Here is a 25,298-nt window from a genome sequence, read left to right as displayed (position 1 = left end):
CCTATATGTTATTCTTTTATCACATAAAATCCCACCAACTTGTCTCCATTTGGTCCATCCTGCGTCAATTTTACTAGATATCACCATCTATCTCTCCATCCTTTTTTATTAACGATTCTAGTGGTGGTTTTATCTACTAGATCCCACTACCCATCTCTCCATCTTATATCACTCAAGTGGTTGTTTTGAGTAAACTTTTTTATTTTGAAGTGTTATCACTATATCATTGTTGAAGGATTTAAATATTAAAGTTACACCCTCCCTGATAGCTTAAGCTTTTGGAGTAGATGGTTGTTAATATGGTATCATAGAAGGTAAGGTCCTATGTTCAAACCTCATTGTCACCTTAATAATTAAAATTGAAACACGTGTTGGACCAAAAAGATGGCCACATGTGAGGGGGCGTGTGGAAGGAATTAAATATTAAAGGTACACCTTTTTTGATAGCTTAAGCTTTTAGAGTATGTGGTTGTTAACAATCATCAATGTCCGCGTCTTTTTTAAAGGTACACTCCATATACTTGGTTTTAGTTCAACTAATTCTCAATCCTTTCGATTCTAAAGTATTTCTCCACATTTCTAGTTTTTATGCTACCTTTCCTTTGGAGGTATCTAAGATCTATATCATCCGCAAACATCTTGCACCATGGAATCTCATTTTGGAAGTCTCTTGTTATTTCATCTAAAGATTATTGCGAATATATATGGGCTTAGCATCGATTCTTGGTGCAATCCTAGGTTTATGGAGAAATCACTATTTCGCCACACGTGGTATGAACTTTAGCTTATGTTTTGATATACATATCTTGGATACTTTTTATGATTTGTGAAGGGATGTGTTTTCTTTGTAGAGCCCACCAAATTATGTCTCTTTGGACCCCCCTATTAATAGTAGAAAATAATCTTAAACTTGTATCAGATGCTTCATATAGACAAGGATCAAAGGAAAGTTTTCCAAACTATGAAGACAAACTTCCTGATCTCTAGTCAATTCAGCTAGTGTTAACACCTCTAGGTTGGCTACATCAATGCAATTTCTTGATGTAACGAACTACTTTGAGACATGGGGGGCCATGGCTTCCCAAACAATTTGTAATACATCTTTAAAAAGGGAGGCCTTCTTATGAATAGTGAGCTTTAAAATGGTTAAAATATTTGCATGTGGTCCCCCAAAACTTATAAGCTCAATTTTGAGTCATTTTGGTGTTACTTATGGAAATATACTTTTAAAAGGAAAATTAAAAAATTCCATATAAAACTCCTATCCTCGTTTTTCTTGCATGAGGTAATAGAAGTAATGTAGAGGTGTCCTACATTACCTTCATTCGTAGTCTCAATGTGATACCTATTACGATGTAGGTCTCTAATGCTCAATAGGTTTCTTCAACATTTGGTAGAATATAGAGAATTATCAATGCGTATTCTTGTCCCACATGGTAACATAATATTGGCTCTTCCGGAGCCTCCAATCAGGTCTGTGGGACCTGATATTGTATTAACACTAGCCTCAACCAATTTTAAGTGGGAAAAATATTTTTTATCACGAAGGATTGTGTGTCGTTCCACTGTCTGCAAGGCATACGTCCTCGCCATTCACCGTGGAATTAGTCAATGCATTAGTCTGGTCCATGCATATTCATATATGCAAAAATCATATTTAGTTCTCATTACCTTAAAAGAAACTTTTGTGAAGAAAATAAAAGCATGCTGGAAATAACATATTGGATATCATATGATGAAGAGGAAGTAAAGCTAATCGGTGTGGACATTTCCATCACCAAGTCCATATTGGTCATTATGATCCTTAAAGAAATTTGACCATCTAGACTAAGTGATGCCTATTGGGCCATTATAATCAGTGAAATTCATTTCTATCTTCTTTCCCTTGTCTTATAATGAGGCTTGGAAAAGATCAGCTAAATGCTTAGGCACACGACAAATACTTTGCCAATGCCCTTGCATTCCACACCAATAACAAGCATTTTCATGTGCCTTAGGAGGTTGAGGCAAACCCTTCCCCTTTGCTTGCTTGATCTCATTTTTGTCCCACTTTTGGGGATATGATGTGAATTCTTATTATGACCACGGTGGTTGTAGCTATTTCTACCACGTCCATACCCACGACCACGTCCACGTCCACAACCACGACCGCGAAATGATACAGCATTCTCTTTAGGGATCGGTGCCGACCCGGTTGGACATGAATGTTGATTTTACAACAAAAGCTCATTATTTTGTGCTGCCACAAGCAGGCATGAGATCCCATAAATCTCTGCTCTCGATATTGCTGATGTAAAAGCACATTCTAGGCGTGAAAAGTGGAGTATGTTTTCTCTAAAATATCCTCCACAAAATTATTCTCTTCACAATTTTAATGTAGAGTTGATTTAGAACATACCGAATTATATTTGCATACCGATTATAATCCTGCAACCGGCAGGTGGATCCAATCGAATTGAGCTTTTGGGAGGATTACGGTCTTTTGATGACCGTATCTCTCCTTAAAGTTTTTCCACAAAACAAGTGGGTCTTTTACCTTGAGGTATTCAATTTTGAATTCCTCATTGATATGGCGGCGAAGGAAAATTATTGCCTTCGTCCTATCTGCAGACATATTTCACTTCCCTCTTTAATTGTATATCCAAGATTTGTATTTTAAAATCATATATATGAACATATATTCATATGTATGGTTAGATTGTAGGGATAAAGAAAATAAGCACTTAGCCATGTGTTCGGCTTGAAAACATAAATAAATAAATAAATACTTAGGCTTGCTTTCTGCCTGAAAGCGGAATGCTTTCTGCCTGAAAGCGGAAATAAATAAATAAAGCACTGGCCGTGTGTTGGACCTGAAAGCAGAAATAAATAAATAAAGAACTTAGCCGTGTTTTCGGCCTGAAAGCAGAAAAAAATAAATAAAGCACTTGGCTGTTCTGAAAGCAGAAGTAAATAAATAAAGCACTTGGCTGTTTGTTTGACCTGGAAATAAATAAATAAAGCACTTGGCTGTTCATTCGGCCTGAAAGCAGAAATTAATAAACTCAGCCATTTATTCGGCCTGAAAACAGAAGTAAATATATACAGGCTGTTGATCGGCCAAATAGGAAGGATAAATGAACACAGGCCGTGGTTCGACTAAATAGCAGGAATAAATAAATAAATAAACACTAGCCGTGAGTTTGTCCAGAGAGCAGAAGTAAATAGATAAATATTTAGCCGTATGTTCAGCTTGAAGGCATAAATAAGTAAATCCTAATTTTCTTACCCCGAGAAAGAAAAATAAGATATTCTCCTCACTTGGTTAGAGCACTGTGCTGATAACGTGTTGTATAAATGAATTGTTCAACAAAGCAAGCAAACCCAACAATCTATCAAAATTAATATCACGAGACAGAGATATAGTGTTGAGATAGAGAGAGGGAGTGAAAGCCTTTAATGTCAGACCCAAATATAGAAACAAAGAGAGAGAGAGAGAGAGAGAGAGAGAGAGAGAGCTGATATAGAGGGAGTGAGAGCCTTTAATGGCAGACCCAAATATAGAAACGAAGAGAGAGAGCTAAGAGAGAGAGCAGATAGAGAGAGAGTGATTGCTTTTAATATATTCGGCCAAAGAGTCAATATTTACACACATTAGCTGCCCATACAATGCTCATATATATAGGCAAAGGTCTGCCTTGGTCATCACTCATTTGCCTTGGTCACCACACAAATGTGGTGACATACGTGGTCTCTTTATTTCCAAGAGCTTTCTGTCAAAAAAAAAAAAAAAAAGAAAGTCCAAGAGCTTTGTATATACACATGATATAAGTGTGTGGGGTCCACACCAAATCTTTTCCCACAATTTTCTTGGACATAAAGAGGCCGCGTATGTCACCACATTTGTGTGGTGAGCAAGGCAGACCTTTCCCTATATATATGAGCATTGTAGAAGCAATAAGTATGAATGAAAGAAAAGAAAACAGATTCTGGCCAAAGTAATAATAGAAAGCAATCTCTTTCTATCAGCTCTCTCACTCTTCACTTTAGTTCCTATATTTGGGTTTGTAAAGACTCTCACTCCATCTCTCTATCTCAGCTCTACACATCCATCTCTCTTGAGATATTAGCTTTGATGGATTGTTGGGTTTGCTTGCCTTGAAACAATCCATTATTACACAACATTACTTTGCTTATAAATACCGTACTCTTAGGCAGAATACATACACATCTACAATAAAATTGACAGAGCATTTAGAGAAAGCTTATTTGTGAGTTCTAGAGTTGCATAATATTCTTCTTTGCGTTGGCTCAAGATTCCATTGGCTTAGCACAGAGTATCTTGGTCATGCGGGATAGGAGATGGGTTTCTAAAGTTGATATGTGAAAGGGGAGATTTTTAGTCTCTTGTGTATTCTCTCTGGTGGGGGATGTTTCTTGGTGGTTGTTCTCAGGGGTGTACGTTCCTGTTGAGGATGTGGAGTGGGGCTTATTGTGGGAGGAGTTAGGTTATGTGTGGAGGAGATGGGATTTTCCTTCGTGTGTGAGTGGGGATTTTAACGTGGTTAGATTTGCTTTGGAGAGATCCACGGGTGGAGCAGTTCTCTGAGTTCATTGATGCACAAGAACTAATTGATTTGCTGATGGAGGTTGCTTCTTTTATGTGGTGGCAGACATTCATTCCTCATCTTGTTTGGATAGATTTTTGATCTTTGGGGATTGGGAGGAGAAGTTCCAGGATGTTGCTTAGGTGGCATTGGCTAGACCAGTTTTGCATCACATCTAGTTGTTTTCGGCATGAAGAGGGTTAAGGAAGAGGAAAATTACATTTAGGTTTGGAAACATGAGGCTCCGTGTCGAGATCTTCAAGGAGAGTAAAGAATTGGTGGGATGGTTATAACATGAGGGGTAGTTGGAGCTTTGTCCTAGTTAACAATTTTTTATTACTGAATGAGTATATAAAGAAGTGGAATAGGGAGGTGTTCGGTAACCTTGAATGGTAGAAGATGAATATTGTCCAGTTAGATCATAAAGAAAGGGTGGTGGGTTAAGATGTCATGGAGAAGTACAAGAGGAAGGAGTGTAAAGTGGAGATTGTCAAGATTGCTATTCTGGAGGAGATTTCGTGGCGCCAAGTGTCTAGGGCTTTGTGGTTCAAGGAAGGGGATAGGAACACATATTTTCATTGATTGGCTAATGCTGACCGGATAACTAATCACGTTGGGAGAATTTGAGTTGATGTGATTTGTTGAGCAAGGAGGAGCACATTAGCAGAGGGATTGCTCATTTAATCAACAGTTGCACGTAGAGGGATCTAACTGGAGATCCTTGCTGAATGGATTGGTAGTTTGATATGATTTCAGAGGAGGAAAGAGATCGACTGAAGAGACCTTTTGTTGAAGAGGGGTTTTTTTGGCTTTGAAGAGCTGTAATGGGGACACTTATCCGGGAAAAAAAATAGAAGAGCTGTAATGGGGACAAGGCTCCGGGCCGGATGGCTTCAGTATGGGGGTTTTTCAACAGAATTTGGAGGTGGTCCGAAAAAAGGTGATGGACGCTGCCAACTACTTCTATATGCATGGTCGGTTTGAGAAGTGTCTGAACGCTTCCTTTATTGTGCTTATTTCAATGAAGGGTGGGCAATTGATGTTAAGGATTTTAGACCTATTATTTTTGGTGTGTGGAATGTAGAAGCTAATAACTAAAATCCTAGCCTAAGATTGAAGGAAGTTGTTGATGGCGTGATCTCAGAGTCCCGGAAGGCTTTTAATGGTGGGCGTCAGATTTTGGGCTCAATTTTGATTCTATCGAGTCTATGGACTCCAAGATTAGTAGTGGGGTGCTGGAGGTGTTTGTAAGCTTGATGTTGTGAAGGCTTGTGATCATGTGAGTTGGAGTTTTTATTTATTATTTATTTTATGCATGTTTTGGATAGGATAGGCTTTAGTGAGAGTTGGGGAGATGGAATCGATTCTACATTTCCACAGTGAGATTTTCATTTTTGGTGAAAGGGCCGCCATCCGAATTCTTCGACAACTTTCGGGGCTTGAGGCAGGAGGATCCTTTGTCCTCTTTCTGTTCATTACTGTGATTGCGGTGTTCAACAAGTTGATGAGTGCGGCAGTGGTGTTGAGTTATATTAAAGGGTTCAGAGTGGGTAGGGAACCCTCCAATCAGTTGGAGATATCTCATCTTCTATTTGCTGATGATACCATCGTTTTCTGTGATGCGGAAGAGGCTTAGTTGAGGTTCATGTGGTGTGTTTTGTTGTGCTTTCAGGTTATATTTGGGCTGAAAATCAATATTGGGAAGTGTGAGATTGTGCTGTTGAGGCCGTGAGGGAGGTTGGGGAGATAGCCTCTTTGGCTAATATTCTGTGGTGCGATGTTGGGGCTTTTCTGCTGTTATACCTGGGTTCACACTGGGGGCACCTTTGAGTAGGGTATCTTCTTAAGTGGTTTGAGAGGAGTTTCGTAGGTTGGAAGAAGCAATATCTTTCAAAGGGGGACGGTTAACTCTTGAAGAGTTTTGTTCCGAGTCTTCCAACTTACTTCCTCTCCTTATTCTAGATACCCTCTTCTATCATAATGAGGATTGAGAAGGTTCAAAGGAACTTCTTGCGGGGTGGCATGGGTGATGAATTTAAGTTCCATCTTGTGAATTTGAAGCAGGTTTGCAATCCAATTCTGATTGGGGGCCTGGGTGTTAAGAGGTTGGATATGTTCAACAAAGCTTTGTTGGGCAAGTGGTTGTGGAGATTTGGGGTGAAGAGGCACAGATTATGGAGGATTGTCCTGTGCAAGTTTGGAGAAGCTAGGGGTGGATGGTGTTCTTTAGAGGTGAGGTCATCGACAAGGGTGGGTGTTTGGAAGTTCATCCGGAAAGGTTGGGTCAAATTTTCAAAACATATTCAGTTTAGGGTGAAGAGTGGGAGGCATATTTGTTTTCTAGTGGATGATTGGTGTGGGGATAGACTGCTAGTGTGTGCTTTCCCTAGACTTTTTTGGAATGTTGTGGACAAGAAGATCTCGGTTGCCGACTGTTGTTGGCTTGATAGTGGGACGATGACTTGGGATGTTCTGTTTGAAGGCATTTTCAAGATTAGGAGTTGGAGGATATCGTTGAGTTTCTACCATTGATTTATTGCCAGCATGTGGTTGGGGATGGGCTTAATGAGTAGTTTTGGGTGGCTTCCAGTAATGGGAAATTTGAGGTGAATTTCATCAATTGGAGACTGTTGGATGCTCAGGGGATCTCTTTTTCTTGGAAGGCAGTCTAGCAACCAAAGCCCCACTAAAGGTGCCTTTTTTTGGATGTTGGATGCTTGGGGGATCTGTTTTTCTTGGAAGGCAGTTTAGTGCACCAAAGCCCCTCTAAAGGTGACTTTTTGTGGATGGACGACGTCTTGGGGAGGACCTTGACAATAGATTGGCGTCAGATTATAGTTAATTGGTGCTGTATGTGCATGAGGGATGAAGATTCAGTCCATCCTCTTCTTTTGCGTTACCCTGTCGCTAGGGATGGATGGGCGGCTGGGCCATGTATTTTGCTATTTGCTGGTCATCGAGTCTTCCTGGATTCCACGAAGAGCTTGCTTGAGGCTTGAAGAGAATGTACAGAGGGAATCAAGCATGAGATGCTTGGAGGGCAGCTTCCCTTTGGGAGGTCCTTTGATGGAGAGGTGGTTCTTATTTGAGTGCTTAGATACTCCATTCTTAGTTCTTTATTCTTTTGGTTTCACGGGTGGAATTGTAATCTGTGGAGGAATTTGTCGATAGTTTCAGAGTATAGTGGGTCTTTTTGGTTTTTTGTGCAGTTGCATATGGATGTGCTCCCCTTTTGAGCACTCTTTAATGAAATTTTACTTAAAAAAAGAAAAAGTAAAACAGTTTATTTGGTCACTATCTTTAGATGAACAGTGAATTTTTCACATTGTAAATATTTTACCTACTTGGCACTTTTGTATATTTAACTTTTAGTTTTCATATAATTATCTAATATTCTATGACTAGATGAATTATAACATATAAAGTTATATAATCACTATCATCCTTGTCATGTAAAGATGATCATAAATAAGGATATAATGTAGATGATTTTTTGTGCGTTTATGCATGTACATAAATATGTGAACAAAATATTATGATGCCTCTTTCCTTTCCAACTCACTCACTCGTTTACTAAGCCTGTCTACATCTTTTTGTAGAAAGACTAATTCAATGTACAAGGTTAGTAAGTCCCATGTTGGCAAGTGCTTCAGAAGGGTTGGCCATATGTCCGAAATTAAGAAATTTATTTTTTAAATTATAGACATCCAAATTTATCCCACCTGCCTCGAAGGATCCTGGAGTGTTGGTGTCCAACATATGTCAAACATGAATCTGTATCTTAGCAACGGCAATGTTTGTTGCGTCTATTTTTGCTTCCTATTGACATCTTCATGAGTACCATTATGCATTTGATCTTGCTCCTGCAAGATGCAAAATTTTGGAACTGTTTGCTTGGGTATCTTTCTCATCTGCTGCCAAACATGCTTGACCTTGCGTGTTTTGGAGCTTGTGTGGCAATGGGCACGTTTTGGACAAAACATTTAGCTGTGAGAACAATTGAAATGTATCCATTCAAGCTCCAGTTGTTGTTTAAACCATTTTCCATTAGGATTTTTGAGTGTTATTGTGTTCACTGGCTCCTTTTCAATATCGTCTCTTGAACCCTGAAATGAGCTAATATATCTCTGTGCCATCATTTTGTAAGTGAAGAATTGCTTACTCGTATCATCTGTAATCTTACTTGAACCTAGTGGCAGATCGAGTGTGTAGATGCAAGTCTGGTAGTTCTAATCCTTAGAGGAATGCTCTTGATCTTTTCCATTCCAAGTGAACCTCTGGTTACCATTGCTTTAAACCAGAGGCTTATCATAAAATGACCATGGATTTACTTCCAAAATGTTTTGCTGCAAAATCTGAAGTAAGAGCTCCAGAATCTAATAAATAGACATTGATCTCCCCAAAACTCTTCGTTGTCTATTCACACAGCGTTTTTTCACTTTGAGAGGTTGCCAAACAACTAAACATATTTAACCGAGCATTTCTTTGTATCACATGTCATCTCTGATTTGCTCTTTGGTGCAAGTCACAAGTTTCCCTTCCCCTTCATACATGGTGAAATAATGTTCTGCTCCAAGCCTTTTGCTTTTAAACATTTTCTCTTACCTGGAGCCGGAGGGTTTTGACTTGTGTTCACTTGCTGTGATGGGTGTCTCTTTCAGGAGTTTTACCTGTATTCAGAGAGAAGAATTGGGACTTCGCATCCAACTGAGTTTAGTAGAAATTGTGTTTTGATTTGATACTGCATGATTACTTCTTGAGTGAGTAGTTGGTCAGGCGATTCTAAAAGAAGGCAGGCATGACTACATGAGTTTAGTAGAAATTGTGTTTTGATTTGATACTGCATGATTACTTCTTGAGTGAGTAGTTGGTCGGGCGATACTAAAAGAAGGCAGGCATGACCTTCAGTATAGGAGTTACCTACTTCACGGAATGCTGCATCACTTGATTTTTTTTTTTTTCTCCAACCATGGCGAGCCACAAACTACTCAATATCCCTTGACCCAAACTTTCAGTAGTACTAGGAAGATCACTGTAGCCACCTTGTCTTTTTTATTAAATTTTTTATGAGGGTGTTATCATTTTTTAGAAAATATCATGTACATCCCTCCTATATGATTAGCAAAATTTTCATTCTGATAAATTCTCCCCTTTTAATTGACGTGGCTGAACTAGTAAATTATTTATTATTTATTATTATTATTATTATTTATTATTTTATTTTATTTTATTTTTACATTTATATTATGTAATCCTTGCTTCGAGGCATGTTAAATTTCTCTATTATGTTAATTTGATTGTAGTGTAGGGATTGAAGGTTTCTTGAGATAGAATATCTTTAGTTTATCGGATAGTTGAAGCTTTATCTTTATAGCTGTTCATAGGAAGAGTGAAATGGAGAGTTGAGCTTCTGATGTTATGTTGAACTATCTGTGCTTATTGCTTTGTACCATTAGTTCAGATGCTGATATTTTATTTTACTACAGGGCTAACAAAATAAAAATTCATGTTATGTTGAACTATCTGTGCTTATTGCTTTGTACCATTAGTTCAGATGCTGATATTTTATTTTACTACAGGGCTAACAAAATAAAAATTCTGGAAAATCTGCGGGATGCATGGGCTAATGATCGGAAAGCTGAATGGTCAATATGGATGGTTTACTCAAAGGTTGAGATGCCACACCAATATAGTGGAGTCGATGACTCTTCCTACCACAGTGTTCGTGGGAAGTTATTGTTACGAAAGTTAACTGAAGATGTAATTGCACCAATACAAACTTTTTTATATGCTCCATTATTAGTGTGCTCAAAGTAACATTCTTTGCTTAGGTTTAGGTAAATTAATAGTTTGCTCACCTTCACGCCTTTCTTTTAGTGAGCACTGGAGGTTCTCCTCAGCACTCAGTCTCTAATCTGGAATCTGTTTTGCTGTGTGCAGCCTGCCCAGACTGCAGCTATGCGTGCTGAGCTTCATCGTCGAAGTATTGCACAAATGCGGGTGAGTTGGTGCTTCTGTATGGCGTACTACATGGTTTAATCTTCTATGCAGCAGCTTATGGTCATATATTATTTCAATGCAGATTAACAACCGGTCAATTCAAGACATGCATATATTTGGAGATCCTTCAACCATTCCCATTATAATTGTAGAACGTGTTGTGAATGCACCACTGCGTTCAAATAGTGTAAATTCATTCTTCAGTAGTGTGGACCAGATTGACACACCTATCTTACTTGCTGGAGTAGGCTTTAAGAGCATAAACAAGTTATCTAGCGCTAGCCCTCAACAAATTGGTCGCATTTTGAAGATTGTGGTCTTTGTCCATGGTTTCCAGGCATGCTTCTGTTCCCACATCATTTGCTTAAATTATCCTCCTGCATGTATTGTGCCGTTGTTGATTCTTCTCTTTTAAGGTTTTCACGTTCAAAATGATCTCTTTACAACATCAGACAGATCTTTCTATTTGAAAGTAGTGCCATATCTATCTGACCATTAGTTTGTATATGCTACTTTTTTGTCAAGGATTTCAAAGTTCGACTTTAGGTGAAACTTCACCACCCACTTCCTTTACCATGTGGACTTATGTAGAGTCAATTACAATAATGCTCCCTAACATATCTAAACGTCGTGGTTATCGTAAACCATTAGTACATTCATTGATTTGCTATCTTGATCACTGAATCTGGAGTCTGGACAAATGGTACCATTCAAGTTCATAGTGTTGGTTGGGGGATCAGGAGAAGTTATTGTAATCTTTTCCTTTTAAAACAACGTAGGTTAGAAAAATATTGAAATGAGGCCTGGGTACCTAATTAAACTGACTCTTTTGTTTCATCTTGATTATGGAACAGTTAATGCCTTGCTTTATGTGACTTGATACTTCTAATAGGTTTCATAATTTGAACAGGAAGCATTTGAGGACAATAAGTTGGTCCAACCAATTCATTATCCGTTTGTTTCAACATGCAATTTTTTCTAGATAATATTTGTCGCATATTTTGTGTTTAGTTGCACATAGAATTGGGTAACAGGTCAGAATGTTGTACACCTTTTCTTACAAAAATGACTTGTGCATCCAAAACCTCTCAAGTTATTTTGCTCTCCTTTACACGGACCTATCTGGAAACATTTTCCTCTGGTGAATCTCAGTAATTATCGAAACAAAAATTTTTCTCTCCTACATTCTCAATTCATCTCTCTTCTATTCGTCTTTCATCACACTTTGAAAAATCAAAACCTTGATTCTCTCTCTCTATATCTTCGATGTCCGTATATCTTCAGAACTCATTAAAGCGTAATTGAAACATTCTCTCTCTCTCTCTCTCTCTCTCTCTATATATATATATATATATATATATATATATATATATATATATATCATGGTTATTGGACTTTGGTTGGAAAATTTTGTGTCCAAAACTTGAGTCGGTAATTTTGGTTGTTAGTTGGAATTTTGAAAGTTAGCTTCAAGTTTACCTTTTGTATAAAGGGTAGAATTGGTATTGAAGCTACTATCAAGGGCGAAAAGCTAATCTATTATGCTAAGGGTAAAAGGCTAAATTGATACTTATGCATGGACTTACCAAATTATGTTCATGCATTCATCAATTAGGTTTCATAGATTTCATGTTTAATAATGGAAAAGTTGTTTTTGATATGCTTTATGTGCTTTTGGGAATTTCTAAGTACGCAGGGGATTTCAATCTATCGAAGGGATCAATTGAGGGATTTTGGACTAGTGTCGATCCGATTCATTTTAAAACTTCAAAATCATAATTTCTTTCTGCTCTTTATAGACCTGTGGTTCAGAAAACCTAATATATCAAGAATACAACACAGAGAGGCTTATGCTGAGCGTGCATTCATCATACTGCTTTTTGTTTGTGATTTATCTTAGCAGTCCTCTGCTAGGATTTTACTTTTCATTAATCCTTCTTTATAGTTTGGCGAGTGAGATTACGTGTTGAATCGATCACTACTACTTTTCTTATTCAAAGTTCAACACGAGTCAATTAATCCACAAAGGTTGGATTTGATAACTAGACTAGAAGATTGAAGTGCTAAGGAGAAGTAGATTTCTGGAGGAATACGGAGAGGATGAATACCTTTGAGACTCAAGTTGAGAGTTTGGCGCCAGTCTATGTCAAGAGATAATTAATTGAAATGTTAGCCGATGGTGAGAAAACATGAGAAATATCATAAAGAAGAGATGGGTTACATGTCATGTGATCGGATGCCCTTGAATCAATGATCTAAGGTGCAGAAGATGAAGCATAAAGACACGTATTACCTAAACTAACGATGGTAGCGGTGGAGGAGGGCTGATTTGCACGCTCACGCTTTACCAGAGAATCATACTTGGCTTTGGAGAGAACGACTTGTTCATTTGCAGGAGTGGGAGTAGTCTCCTCCGAAACCGAAGCTTGATTAGCCCAAGCTGGCTTTCGATGAAGAGCCCAACAGAAGTCAACAGAGTGATTGTTTCGGCCACAATAAGTACACTTCTTGCTGCCGCGACCCTCTCTGACGCCACGAGTACCACGACCGGGGTTGAAGGACCTCTGCCCCCTCGTCCTCCACGGAAAGTATTATGTTGCTCACTAGGAACAAGAGCAGAGTGGTTGTCCTTCTCAATCACAGGGGCATGAATGGATGCTCTTCGAACTTGAGCAAAAGTCTCACTAGCTGTGGGTTCCTTGCCAGACAAAATCTGCGAACTGATCGGACCGAGTTTGGGTTCAAGACCAGATAAAAATTTTGCCACCCGAAACTTCTTCCTATGCTTTTTTGTTGTTGTTCTATGTCTGTAGTCAATGGTTGGTAGACATTCAATTCTTCCCACATACCCTTCAGTTCTGAGTAATAATCTTCAACAGAATGATCTCCCTGTTGGAGATTAAAAAGATCCTGGTGCAATTGATAAATACGAGAAATATTTTTCTCTGAAGAATACATGTCCCCGAGATTTTCCCAGATATCTTTGGCAGATTCTAGGAATGACACATTGTTGAAGATCTCAGGCTCCAAGCTGTTCAATAACCAAGTCATAATCTGAGCATCTTCTTTCTCCCAAGCCTCAATAATCTTTTCATCATTGGTGGGTTTGGTTGATTTAAGATTGGAAAGTTTTCCTCGATCCTGTAAGAACACCTCTACGGCTCGAGACCATTGAAGGTAGTTTGAGCCTTTTAGTTTGGTGCTGGTGATTGACCCAAGTAGATAAGATTCCTTAGTATCCATAACAAAAGCTGCCGAACAAATGTGATATAGTAGTGAGAGGGAGCCGAGATAAGAGAACCATGATCAAGCCGAGATGAACCCAAGAGAATTTACCGAGGAGAGAGCCGAGGAGGGATCCGAGAGAGATTGTCGTGATGAGAATTGAGATCACCGAGGAGAGAACGCCTAGAAGAGATTGCTGAGAGAAAGTTGAGATGGAATCAAGATCGGAGTATGAGTAAGACTGAAAAAAAATTAAAAAATTTAAGGAGGGATCGATTTCCGCTCTGATACCATGTTGAAAGAGAGAGAGAGAGAGAATATATATGAAAAGTATATATTATTGAGTGAGTAATACAATAATATAATGATGTTTATATAGGAGAAGTTACGGGAGTAGGAGAGTGGAGAACAAGTAAACCCTATACAGGGTACTTCTATATATGGTAATGAGGGGTAGGTGAGTGGGCTGTAGAATACTGAAAGCCCTAATATACAATGTAATCTAACTGTACACGTGTGACAACTCATACAATACTGTACAACAATTTCAATGTAAATCCAATATGGATATTGCATTTGGCCTTTTTTTTTTTTTTTTTTTTTTTTTGCAATTGTATTTTCCCAATCATTCTTATTTTCATGAATTTAGTCATCCATTATTTCAAAATTTTCATTATATTTACTTTTTATACTTTAATGAATGACCCATATAAGTTAAACGGGTTAAACAGGTCATTAAACGAGTTGTGTCATTACTATGATATGTTTATTAAACAGGTTACATGGGTCGTGTTTTGTTACCCATTTAATGAACGGGTCATGTTCGTGTCAAGGTCCCTGACACAATTATTAAATAGGTCTTGTTTTGGTTGACTTGTTTAGTAGAATATTCATAGGTCCACACGACACGATTATAACCTGCCAACACGAATTGCCTCCCGTAGTTATCAGTGGTGCATCTATAGGTCGACATTGAATATGTCTATACTACCGAAGTTTACTCTCTTATTTTCTTGCTAAAAGGCGCCACACCTAATTTCTCCCTAACCCTATGATTTTTAATCTTATCTCTTCTACTTACTCTCTTGTTGTTCGTGGTTCTTTTTTAACATCCAACACTTAACTCTGTATAAATAGCCTGTCTAGTGACCGTCATATATACTTTCCCTTTTAACTTATTCAGTGTTCATTTATCGCATAAAATCTCACTACCATTCCTCCACTTTGTCCAACCATTCCAATTCTACTACTTTATGATCAATCTCCCTGGTTTTTGTATCGCTGATCCTATATATCGAAATAATGACATTGAGTGATGTGTTGATCTGGAATTTTTCTCGCTATACTATCCTTTACTATAGCATTACTAAATTTACATTCCATATATTGTGTTATAGTTCTACTAATTTTTAAGCCGTTTGACAGTCTTCAAATATATCAGAAAGAGACTCGTCCTGAAAATTTAGTTGCCCTAGCCAAGTGACTGTTCATTGCTTTCAAAGGATTCGTTTGGATGCAAAAGGCACATGATTTGAATCCAATCCTAGCAGCTTCAAATATGTCAGAAAGAGATTCGTCCTGAAATCAATTTTATGTAAAGGAATATATTTTGAACTGATTGGTGAGTTTGCATCGAACCTTCTTGTTGACAATCACTCATGCTGGTAAAACAATTCTGTGGTCGTAGCACTGAATAATCTGCGAGGGAATTTTGAACTGATTGGAGAGTTTGTATCAAACTTTCTTGTTGATGATCACTCGTGCTGGTAAAACAATTCTGTGGCTTTAACTCAGAATTTCTTCGCTTCGATTCTGCCCCTACTTCAATTAAAGCTAGCTCCTACTCTTCCTTCTCCTTCATCGTCGTTGGTCTGTCATTCGTAGTGGTCATCGTATAGTGAGAAAGCTCGCCCCTGCCTTTAGACGAGAAAGCCCTCTTTTGCAATCCTAGCAGCTTCAAACAGCAAAGAACAAATCATCCCTCCTCTCTCTCTCTCTCCTGTTCTTAATGTCATTTCTAAAATGATGCGTTGTTTCAAAATTTGCAGCAAAGAAATCCATTATTTATTCATTCTTTAAGAAGTATTTGCTTTGTCCATTGTAACTACCTGTTCTTGATCTGAGATGCATATCAATTAGCAATATAGATTTGTTCTTTCTAAACAGTTTTCATCTCAGGGTTCAGACCCTAGTTCTACCACAAATGTGAACATCTGTGGTACATCCCGCCACAAAAGGGAAGGTCCTAGTTGGGTTTGGGTGCACGTGTCTTACTTATCCACACACACAAAAAAAAAATAATAATAATAAAATAAAATAAAAGGAGAGAGAGAGTTTGTGTTCCCAAAAGGGAGTTCAACTATTTGGAATATTATGTTGGATTGCAAAAGCTTGGGTACTACATTGCATGTGCTTCATTTTTTGTACTGCAAAAAGCTCTTTAAAATGATGAGTTTGATTTTTAGAATATTGATTTTGAAGTCTGTTTCTTTAATCTTTTGTATGGCATCATTATTCAAAGGGTTGTCGTTTAGAATAATTTTTTTGAAGTTTATTTCATGAATCTTCTGTATTGCATCATTATTCGAAGTGTTGATGGATCAAATTATACTCATCATGACTCAAATCATATATAGGGACATCATCTTGATTTGCGGCTTGTTCGGAATCAGTGGCTTTTAATTGATCCCAAGGTGGAGTTTCTTATGTCAGAGGTGAATGAAGAAAAAACTTCTGGAGATTTTAGAGAAATGGGACTAAGGTTGGCTCAAGAAGTGATTTCTTTCATTAAGAAGAAAATGGATAAAGCCTCAAGATCTGGACGCTTAATAAATATCAAGCTCAGCTTTGTTGGGCATTCCATCGGAAACGTCATTATAAGAACTGCCTTAACGGGTATGTTTCATAGCTTTGGAGGCTTTATTTGTCTATTAGCATGTAATTTAGTTCTAAGTTTGTGTTATTCTCATTGCAGAGAGCATTATGGAACCATACCTAAGATACCTGTATACATATGTTTCTATATCTGGTCCACATTTAGGTTATCTGTACTGTTCAAACTCTCTATTCAATTCTGGGCTGTGGCTCTTGAAGAAGCTCAAGGGCACACAGTGCATTCATCAGCTCACTTTCACAGATGATCCGGATCTCCAAAACACTTTCTTTTTCAAACTTTGCAAGGTAATAACTAGATCCGATCTATTTCCATTTATTTATTTTTGTCGAGAACTGACGGGGGTATGGGTTAGCAAAACAAGATTGTTGAGTCATGAATTGTGGCCTCTTACAGTTGGAGTGCTTTTCACTCCACTTGGAATGATATATGTTTGGCAAACTAGTGGCACTATACATCTTGTATCAGAACGTGATTTGGTTCATTTCAAGTCGAAAGGAGACAGTTGTTGTGTTCTTTCTTCTCGGGTGAAAATTCTGAAACACTTTCTTTTGTTCTTTCAGCAAAAGTCACTGGAGAATTTCAGGAATATAATTCTGTTATCTTCACCCCAGGTATTACCTTCTCTTTTGCACCCATACTGTAAATTTGCTTATGGTAATTGTTTTAACTCATTGACAGAACAGATTATACTTGCATTTCTCCACCATCTTATTTTCACCACAAATGGTGGGAGGACTGTGAATAGGTTTGACTAGAATAGGGCAATCTCCTGTTTTGATAGTGAGATTTTTGTGTTTATTTACCAGAACACGACACTATAAGCTGGTCTTTGTTTTTATGCATTGAAAGGTTCTGTGACTTCTGTCTATACCTGCAATGAAATAATGATGCAAATGACCATATTGAAGATTGCTTTTCTTCTTTGGGAAGCTGAGACAGAGAGAGAGAGAGAGAGAGAGCCCCTTTTGGGCAACAAAGAAACTAATGTACATTTGCATAAATAAATGGATTTGAAGTCGAGGGATTTGAGATTAAATAATACAGCAATCATTACTCGATTAGAATCCTTCTGGCATGGATTTTAAATAACTCCTTGTACCCTCCCTCCATTTTTTTTTTTTTTTTGGGTGGAAATTAACTCCTTGTACCTTGCTATTTGAAATTTACATATAATATCCTTTGAAATCAATCCATGCATGTTGTTAAAACTTAGATCTAAATGATTAAATCTATATATAAATTATACTTCTTTTGAGCGTTATCTACCATGTTGAGGACATTATTGCAGATACATTACCATACAAAACAACAAATCAGATTAATAACCCCTGTTTGGATTTGTATCAAGAGTGCTGGGCAATTGCATTGTGGTTTTGTTGACTGGAACTCCAAAGGAGCTTAAGTTCAATGCAGTAACTGATATCTATATTTAAAATAGCATGCAATAACTGCTATATATATTCAAAATAGCATCAAGTTTTGGCTCAAAATACTAACTTTTTTATTGTTTGCGTTGAAATTCCTTTGGTTCAAGATATAAGTTGATTGAATAAGTGAGACTAAGAAGAATTACTTTTATGTTTTATTCTTGTAATTTTCATTTCCCCCCAACCCCCCTTTCCTGCGATTGCAATTCTTACAAATGATCGTCTCTCAGGATGGTTATGTTCCATATCATTCTGCAAGACTTGAAACTTGCGTGGCATCTTCAGCAGACTACTCAAAAAAGGGCAAAATCTTTCTTGAGATGCTGAATAATTGCATGGACCAAATAAGGGCCCCATCTTCTGAGCATAGAGTGTTCATGCGATGTGATGTTAACTTTGATACCTCATCCCAAGGCAGGAACTTGAATACCATCATTGGACGGGCTGCTCATATAGAATTCCTGGAGACCGACATCTTTGCAAGGTTCATAATGTGGTCATTCCCAGAACTGTTTCGTTAATTGTGGCGGATATATGTGGAATTAGTGATGGACCTGCATTTGTATTCTGATTGAAATCTTGGCACTCACAAACTGTCACTGGCGGCCATCCCACCTCCTATTTTTCAAAATGAGGACAAGGGATGATGACCTGGTTCAGGGGCTGCTGCTTGAAGTGACTGGCAATTTCGTCCTTGACATGTGGGTGGCCTGAGATCTATGAAGATACGTAGCTTTGTAAATTATTGGCACGAAGCTGATCAATAGAAGACAGTTAAAGTTTTTAGCATAAAATGAATTTTTAGATGTAATTATATCTGTAGGTGAAGTAGATTCATTGGTTGTGATTCTCATTTCCATAGATCTTTAGCAACGCAGAGAGATTACGCGTTTTGTACACTGGAGGGGATGGGCGGGGGATGATGACGACGATTGGAAGGGCTTGTAATGAATATCAAAGCATCACACGTGTTGAAGACGGATCTTTAATAAACTGTTGTGCAGTAATAAAATTTAGGTTCTCCAAGTTTTCACTACCTTGTTACTTTTATTATCTTATGTTTTTAGTTGGTGATTGTCAACCCTGTAAAGCTTAACTCACTTGCAGGTGGCGTCAATGGCTGCTCTTCATTTCCTTTTGCCCTAATTGGCTTTACTTCATTATTTTACAGACACACAGCTCTCCTCACCAATGGGAGTATCATAAGCACAGATCCAATAAGGTGAAACTCTTATCAAGTTCAAGCTTTTTTCTTCTGTTTCAGATCTTACCAAGTAATGGTAACACACAAGTAGTATCACTTATACTGCATCTGTATACCACTTTTAGTATTGACATGTATTTCGGGGTGGGCGCGGAGGAACTACAGCAACCAGTGAAATTAAAGAACTAAAAGCTGCGGAAGAACTAGAGCAACGCAAACCGTATGTTCGATTGGTTACGTGAATTTTATGTTTCCATTCCACATTCCGCTCTATATAATGCCTTCTTTTACGACAACTCGGTTCTTTCTTCTAATTCCAACTTGAGGTGCATCTTGGAAGTCCTGCGTTGGTGGTAGAACCATAAATCTCAGTAGAATTTGCTTTTGAGCTTCCTGCAATCCGTTGAACAAGTTGTTCTCATCAATTGCAGAAAAGAAGAGATTTGGCTGCCTTTGCTTAAATGGAAATGAAATGAAAAACAAATATATGACAAACTTTTTTTTTTTCTCCTAAATAATGTATGACAACTTTATTAGCCACAAGGGTGAGTAAAGAGAGATTTGCAAAAGCATAACATGCAAGACAAATACTAAGATGTAGCCTTTCTATAAATAATATAGCAAGAAAAGAATAAAATTTACCTAAAAAAGTGAATAAATTGAAACTGAGAAAGCTATAGGAGTTGAAGAAAAGTTCCATTGTGAAAATAAAATGAAAGAAAAATGATGAAGAAGAAGATCTGCCTCAAGATATTATACATGATCCTTTGACATTCACAAATTTTTGAGATTTCTCACAAGAGTAGCGAGGATAACTTCTTAAAATTACTATTCCAGCATGACCTCTTTAAAATTTTAGGTCGTTCTAAGAACAGATATGTTGTGTTTAAGAGTATCGAATCAGTTACATAGAATTAAAATTAAAGGAAACTTTTGAATTATGGTTAAAAGGGGAAGTAGAAATAAAATTTGTTGCACGATCTATTCAATTTGTGAATTCGAACCTCATTGGACCTTGAAGGGGCCACATGGAAATTCTTTTGCGAACTCACCTTATTAAGCATAGATAATTAATTTATAAATAAGATTGCCAATATATATATATATAAAATTTTGAGTTTTTTCCTATCTTTTTGAATGTCTCTTTGATTTCTACACCAATTAATCAGGTAGCTTATTAGTTCTAAATTATCAAGGAACAATTTACGAAATTAAAAAGCACACAATTATTAATACTAAAATGATTTGTGAATTCGAGCCAAAGACTAAAATGATTCATTGGAACTTGAGGGGTCACATGTAATTTCTTTTGCAAACTCACCTTAGTAAATTTTCCACCTTAATAAGCCTATATAGTTAATTTATAAATAAGATTTCCAACAAATAATAATAATAATAATAATAATTAGAAATTGTTCAAAATTGTTTACTATGACCTCATAACTCTTTGAATGTCTCAGACATGTAGAAAGTTCCCTCAACCTTATATCAACATTATACTCCTGCTCAAATGATGTTCCCAATGGTTCAATCAGGGTATATCACTATCACAGCTTAATAGGGCTTATGTCTGTATAAAGCCTAGGGTTTCAAAGGCCAAATACCAAATGACCAATTCTCTATGAAAATATCAACTTGTACAACCTTGAATCTACTACTAAAACTTGCTCAAATGATAAAGAGTTCAACTCACAGTAAGATAATATGCATATATACTCATTAACAGAAGGCTAAATGTGATAACCTGATTTCAGAACACGGGTTGATCAAGTCCGCGCACAAAATCAAGGGATATCAAAACAATTAAAGTATTTTAAACAAGTACAGAGTACAAAAAAAAATAAAAATAATAAATAACTCGCTGAAGGAAAATCTATTAAATAAAAATTTCCTTAATAATTCTCTAAAATTTAAAACTCGGGAATCCTGTAACTCAAGGATCCCTTAACCAAAATTCACTGTCCAGAAATTCATTATTGAATATTAATATCAAATAAATTAATAATATCATACTTTTAAATAAACCGAAAGAATGGATAAATCCTCTACCTGCGGATCCTCAACTATGAGACTTGAACTTCTAATAATCTGAAAAACAAATCGTGGGTCAAACACTACGAGCAAGCTATCTCTACCAAGCCTCTGAAAACCAATAAGTAGATAATCTCTGATCAAAACCAAACCTAATAAGGAATTTAACTTTAATATAGCATGATATACATATATATAAATAATTATATATATTACACTAATCATATCCATTTATAGATTTATTAAATTTTCAAACCTATTAAATAATGATTAAATAGTAATCATACCTAGATCAATCCATCATTTCTTTTAAAAAGAAAATCCTTTAACCTTAATCCCATCCTAGTTAGTTGTTTAATCATTTAAAAAATAAATTATAATAAAAGGAATATTATATTTAATCCTAAAACCCAATAATGATTTTAATTATTTAAATCACAAATCCAAAATCTAAGCTTTGACAAATCATTCATGTCTCCACCAATATTATTTTATTAATATAAAATAATGCACTAACCAGTAATTACTAGATTATTCTAATTTAAAAATATCTAATCCTAATCCAATATATACATACAATAACCATAGATAATATTTTAATCATAGAACACATAACAATTTAATTACACTTTGGCAAATCAACCATGCCGTTATAAATATTTTCATTTATATATTGGCAACTCAATCATGCCTCCTTAAATATATTAATTTATACATTGGCAATCAAACATGCCTCCTTAAGTATATATTTATTTCTATTTTTAATTAGCAACTCATCTATGCTTCCCACGTATATATTTTTATTCATACAAATAATGCAAGATATTTAAGTCTTTGGCAACTTATCCATGCCTATAATTCAACCATGTACTAAACCTTAAAAGTTAATTTATCAACCAAACAATTCTTACATAGGAAAATTAACTTACAAATAAAACAACTCATACCTAGGCATTCCATGCATATTTTATGCATATAATTAATTTAATAACCAGCCTATCCATATAAATCAAGTAAGAATAATAATTTAATCATCTTAAATGATATATACATATACCAATATATTATACAATATATATATGTATAATACCTTCCATAAATAATATATATATACTTCATTCCATACGAATCACAAGTTAAGTAAACTACATATACACATATATAATTAAATATATATATATATATATATATATATATATATATACACACACACACTTCCTTCCATACAAAACACATATTAATTAAACCATATATATATATATATACATATAAATTATTGTTTCTATATATATATAGATATATATCCACACCTCCTTCCATTACAAAAAGGTACTAATTAATTATGTATACGGATATTAAATGTTACTAGATACCGGAGTAGTACTTTATGGCTCTTAGAACACCAAGAACACCTCCTCTAATGGTTGCTTCCAACCCTAATGGCTTAAATATCAACTCTGGGAATTCACCAGACCCCACAGGAGCTTTCCGAGACCTCACATGCATTTCCATGCGCCCCCACGTGCCGCCACATGCTCCTACACTCTCTGCACGCGCTTCTACGCGCCATCATTCACTGGCAGGCGCGTCCACGGGCCTGTACGCTCTCCCACGCGCCTGATGTTATCTCGGAGTGAGGTGGCTGTTTCCTATTGGCCATCTCTCTTTGTTCTGGTGCGCTTGCCCGCACTAGATTATTTTATGCTTACTGGACCGCATCTATGGTCCAGATGTATGCGCACACCAACTTAACATGTGCCGCGTTTCACCGAATTATCCATCACTCATCGGCACACTCCAACGGCCCAGATCCGCATGTACATGGTAGTATCTTGTGCCGCAATGCACTAAATCCATCCATTAAGTTTAAATAAATCTAATGGCTTATATCAGCGTACATACCATTACACTATGTCATCACCGCACTGGATAAACTTCCCATTGAGGTGTCGATTATATAAAAACCTTATATATATATAAACAGTATATATAATTATCAAAAAAAAAAAAAAAAAATAAATCAAATAAATTCTTAAAAAATATAAAAAAATACTAGAAAATTCCAGAAAAATACAAAAAATTCCCAGGAATTCCAGAAAAATCCCAGAAACTCTAAAAACCTTAATTAACAGATCCAACCTATAACTTGATTTTTAAAATATATGTAACACATATATATATACAATTTAAAATCTAATAATTCAAAAAAAAAAAAAATATAATAATTTATTTTTTTAGTTATTCCGATCTAACCATGATTTTAAACAAATAAATTTAATCTAAATATTGATACTCAAGATGATAAACTTATGGGTCCTAAGAGGAGAGTTAGAAAAGAACTTGCCTGAAGGTTTCGAAACGAAACCGACGCTTCAAACTTTAATTGTCTCTTTCAATTCCAGCGTCTTCTTTCTCTAATCTGGCTTCCTCTTTGTCAGCCTTCTCCTCTTCTCTCTCTACTTCTCTTATTTTTCTAACGTGTAAATTTTTAACCCTAAAACCTTTTGTGTATATTTATACACACTAAAATCCAAATCCTATTCCAACTAGGACTATGAATTAAAATAATAATCTTTAAATAATATATATATTTATAAACATATATATATATATATATATATATATATATATATATCACCATCAATGTATATATATATATATATATCATTCCATAACACTTATTAATTAATTATATTTATATATAATTAAATATATATATTTATAATTATACAAAAATGATCATTTAAATAATCAAATAACCATGGACCTTTATTAATTAACCTAATAAGGCTTCATACAAGCCCAAAACCACATCTTTTAGTCCAACTTTCCTTAAGCTCAAATCCAATTAAGTTAACTAAATCAAATAATTAAATAAACACTTAAATTAAAATAAATAATTACATGAAGCACATAAACAAAACAAGAAATTACAATCAAGTCACACCATACTAATAAAATTAACGCATCAATAATTCAATCAATAATCAAACACACATACAACAATTATCATATCAATTACGAAGTATAATTTAATTAAAACAAGACAATTAATCTAAGTGCTCAATTAAATAAAACAAATCATATAAAAATTTTAAAAAATTAATTAAACGCAATTAAATCAAACAAATCATTTAAAAATGAAATAAAAATAATTAATCCCTATAAATAACTCCTTTTAAAATATATGGGAATTACATTAAACGAGAAAAACAAGTAATAGATAGAGGTTTGAGACATAAAACTCAACTACAACAAGAATATGAACAAGACCACAAGTTCTGCAGTTATAAAATAGCAAAATAAACTTGCCTCAACCTCTGGATACATTTGAACTTGACTCAAGCATTGATTGAACCTCTAGACCAAGCATCTGCAGCAGAAAACACTCAATACACAACCTTGTACTTCATCTTCAATTGTACTCTCACACTAAATGGATTACTGATATGAAATAGATTACAAATTAGTTTCAAAACTCAGTATAAGGTCATTGTTCTCGGTGTCTTGAGTGTATGTCAATATTGCTTGCAAGGATGCTCAAGTTATGCCTTAAGAGACTCGTTTTCTATAACAACATATATATAGGATACAATGGAATGTAGTCCTAACCTAAAGAGGAAATCCACATGGCATTATCTACCCATCATTGGCCAGAGAATGTTATGACATTCACTCGGGCCACATTGCCCTTGCTACAACTCACTATTTTGTCCTCTAGTGAGCATATAAATTGATAACTTGTATATATGTATACACCAGCAATATATATCAAGCTTAGCCAATAAGCAATCCACAAAAGCTTCATTTTCTAACACTAAGACCACATGACACGTGTTACAAGGATGCTCATCAATTGCATTGACCAAAATACCCTTGTAAGGGACACTTGTCAATAAACACAGTTTTTTGCAGCTACAACTATGGAT

At 36.0% G+C, this 25,298-nt stretch overlaps 1 protein-coding gene across 1 annotated transcript in view; it reads left to right on the top strand.

The window, feature by feature from the left end:
- The window catches only part of LOC132297640 (uncharacterized), a 31,469-nt gene extending 12,298 nt beyond the window's left edge, over positions 1–19,171 (top strand). The window contains exons 9-15 of the mRNA XM_059794929.1: positions 10,166–10,346; positions 10,527–10,586; positions 10,669–10,923; positions 16,448–16,706; positions 16,786–16,991; positions 17,268–17,318; positions 18,365–19,171. Coding sequence (XP_059650912.1) covers positions 10,166–10,346; positions 10,527–10,586; positions 10,669–10,923; positions 16,448–16,706; positions 16,786–16,991; positions 17,268–17,318; positions 18,365–18,655 — 1,303 coding nt within the window. The 3' untranslated portion in view covers positions 18,656–19,171. The remainder of the gene's footprint in view (positions 1–10,165; positions 10,347–10,526; positions 10,587–10,668; positions 10,924–16,447; positions 16,707–16,785; positions 16,992–17,267; positions 17,319–18,364) is intronic.
- The last annotated feature ends 6,127 nt before the right edge of the window (positions 19,172–25,298 follow it).

This window comes from Cornus florida, unplaced genomic scaffold (genome assembly GCF_030987335.1).
Source record: "Cornus florida cultivar Cherokee Brave unplaced genomic scaffold, ASM3098733v1 CherokeeBrave_3.0.0_Hap2_Chr01, whole genome shotgun sequence".
In the NCBI taxonomy this organism is placed as follows: Eukaryota; Viridiplantae; Streptophyta; class Magnoliopsida; order Cornales; family Cornaceae; genus Cornus; species Cornus florida.
Note: the sequence above shows the minus strand (reverse complement) of the source record. Positions and strands in the feature narration are given on the sequence as shown.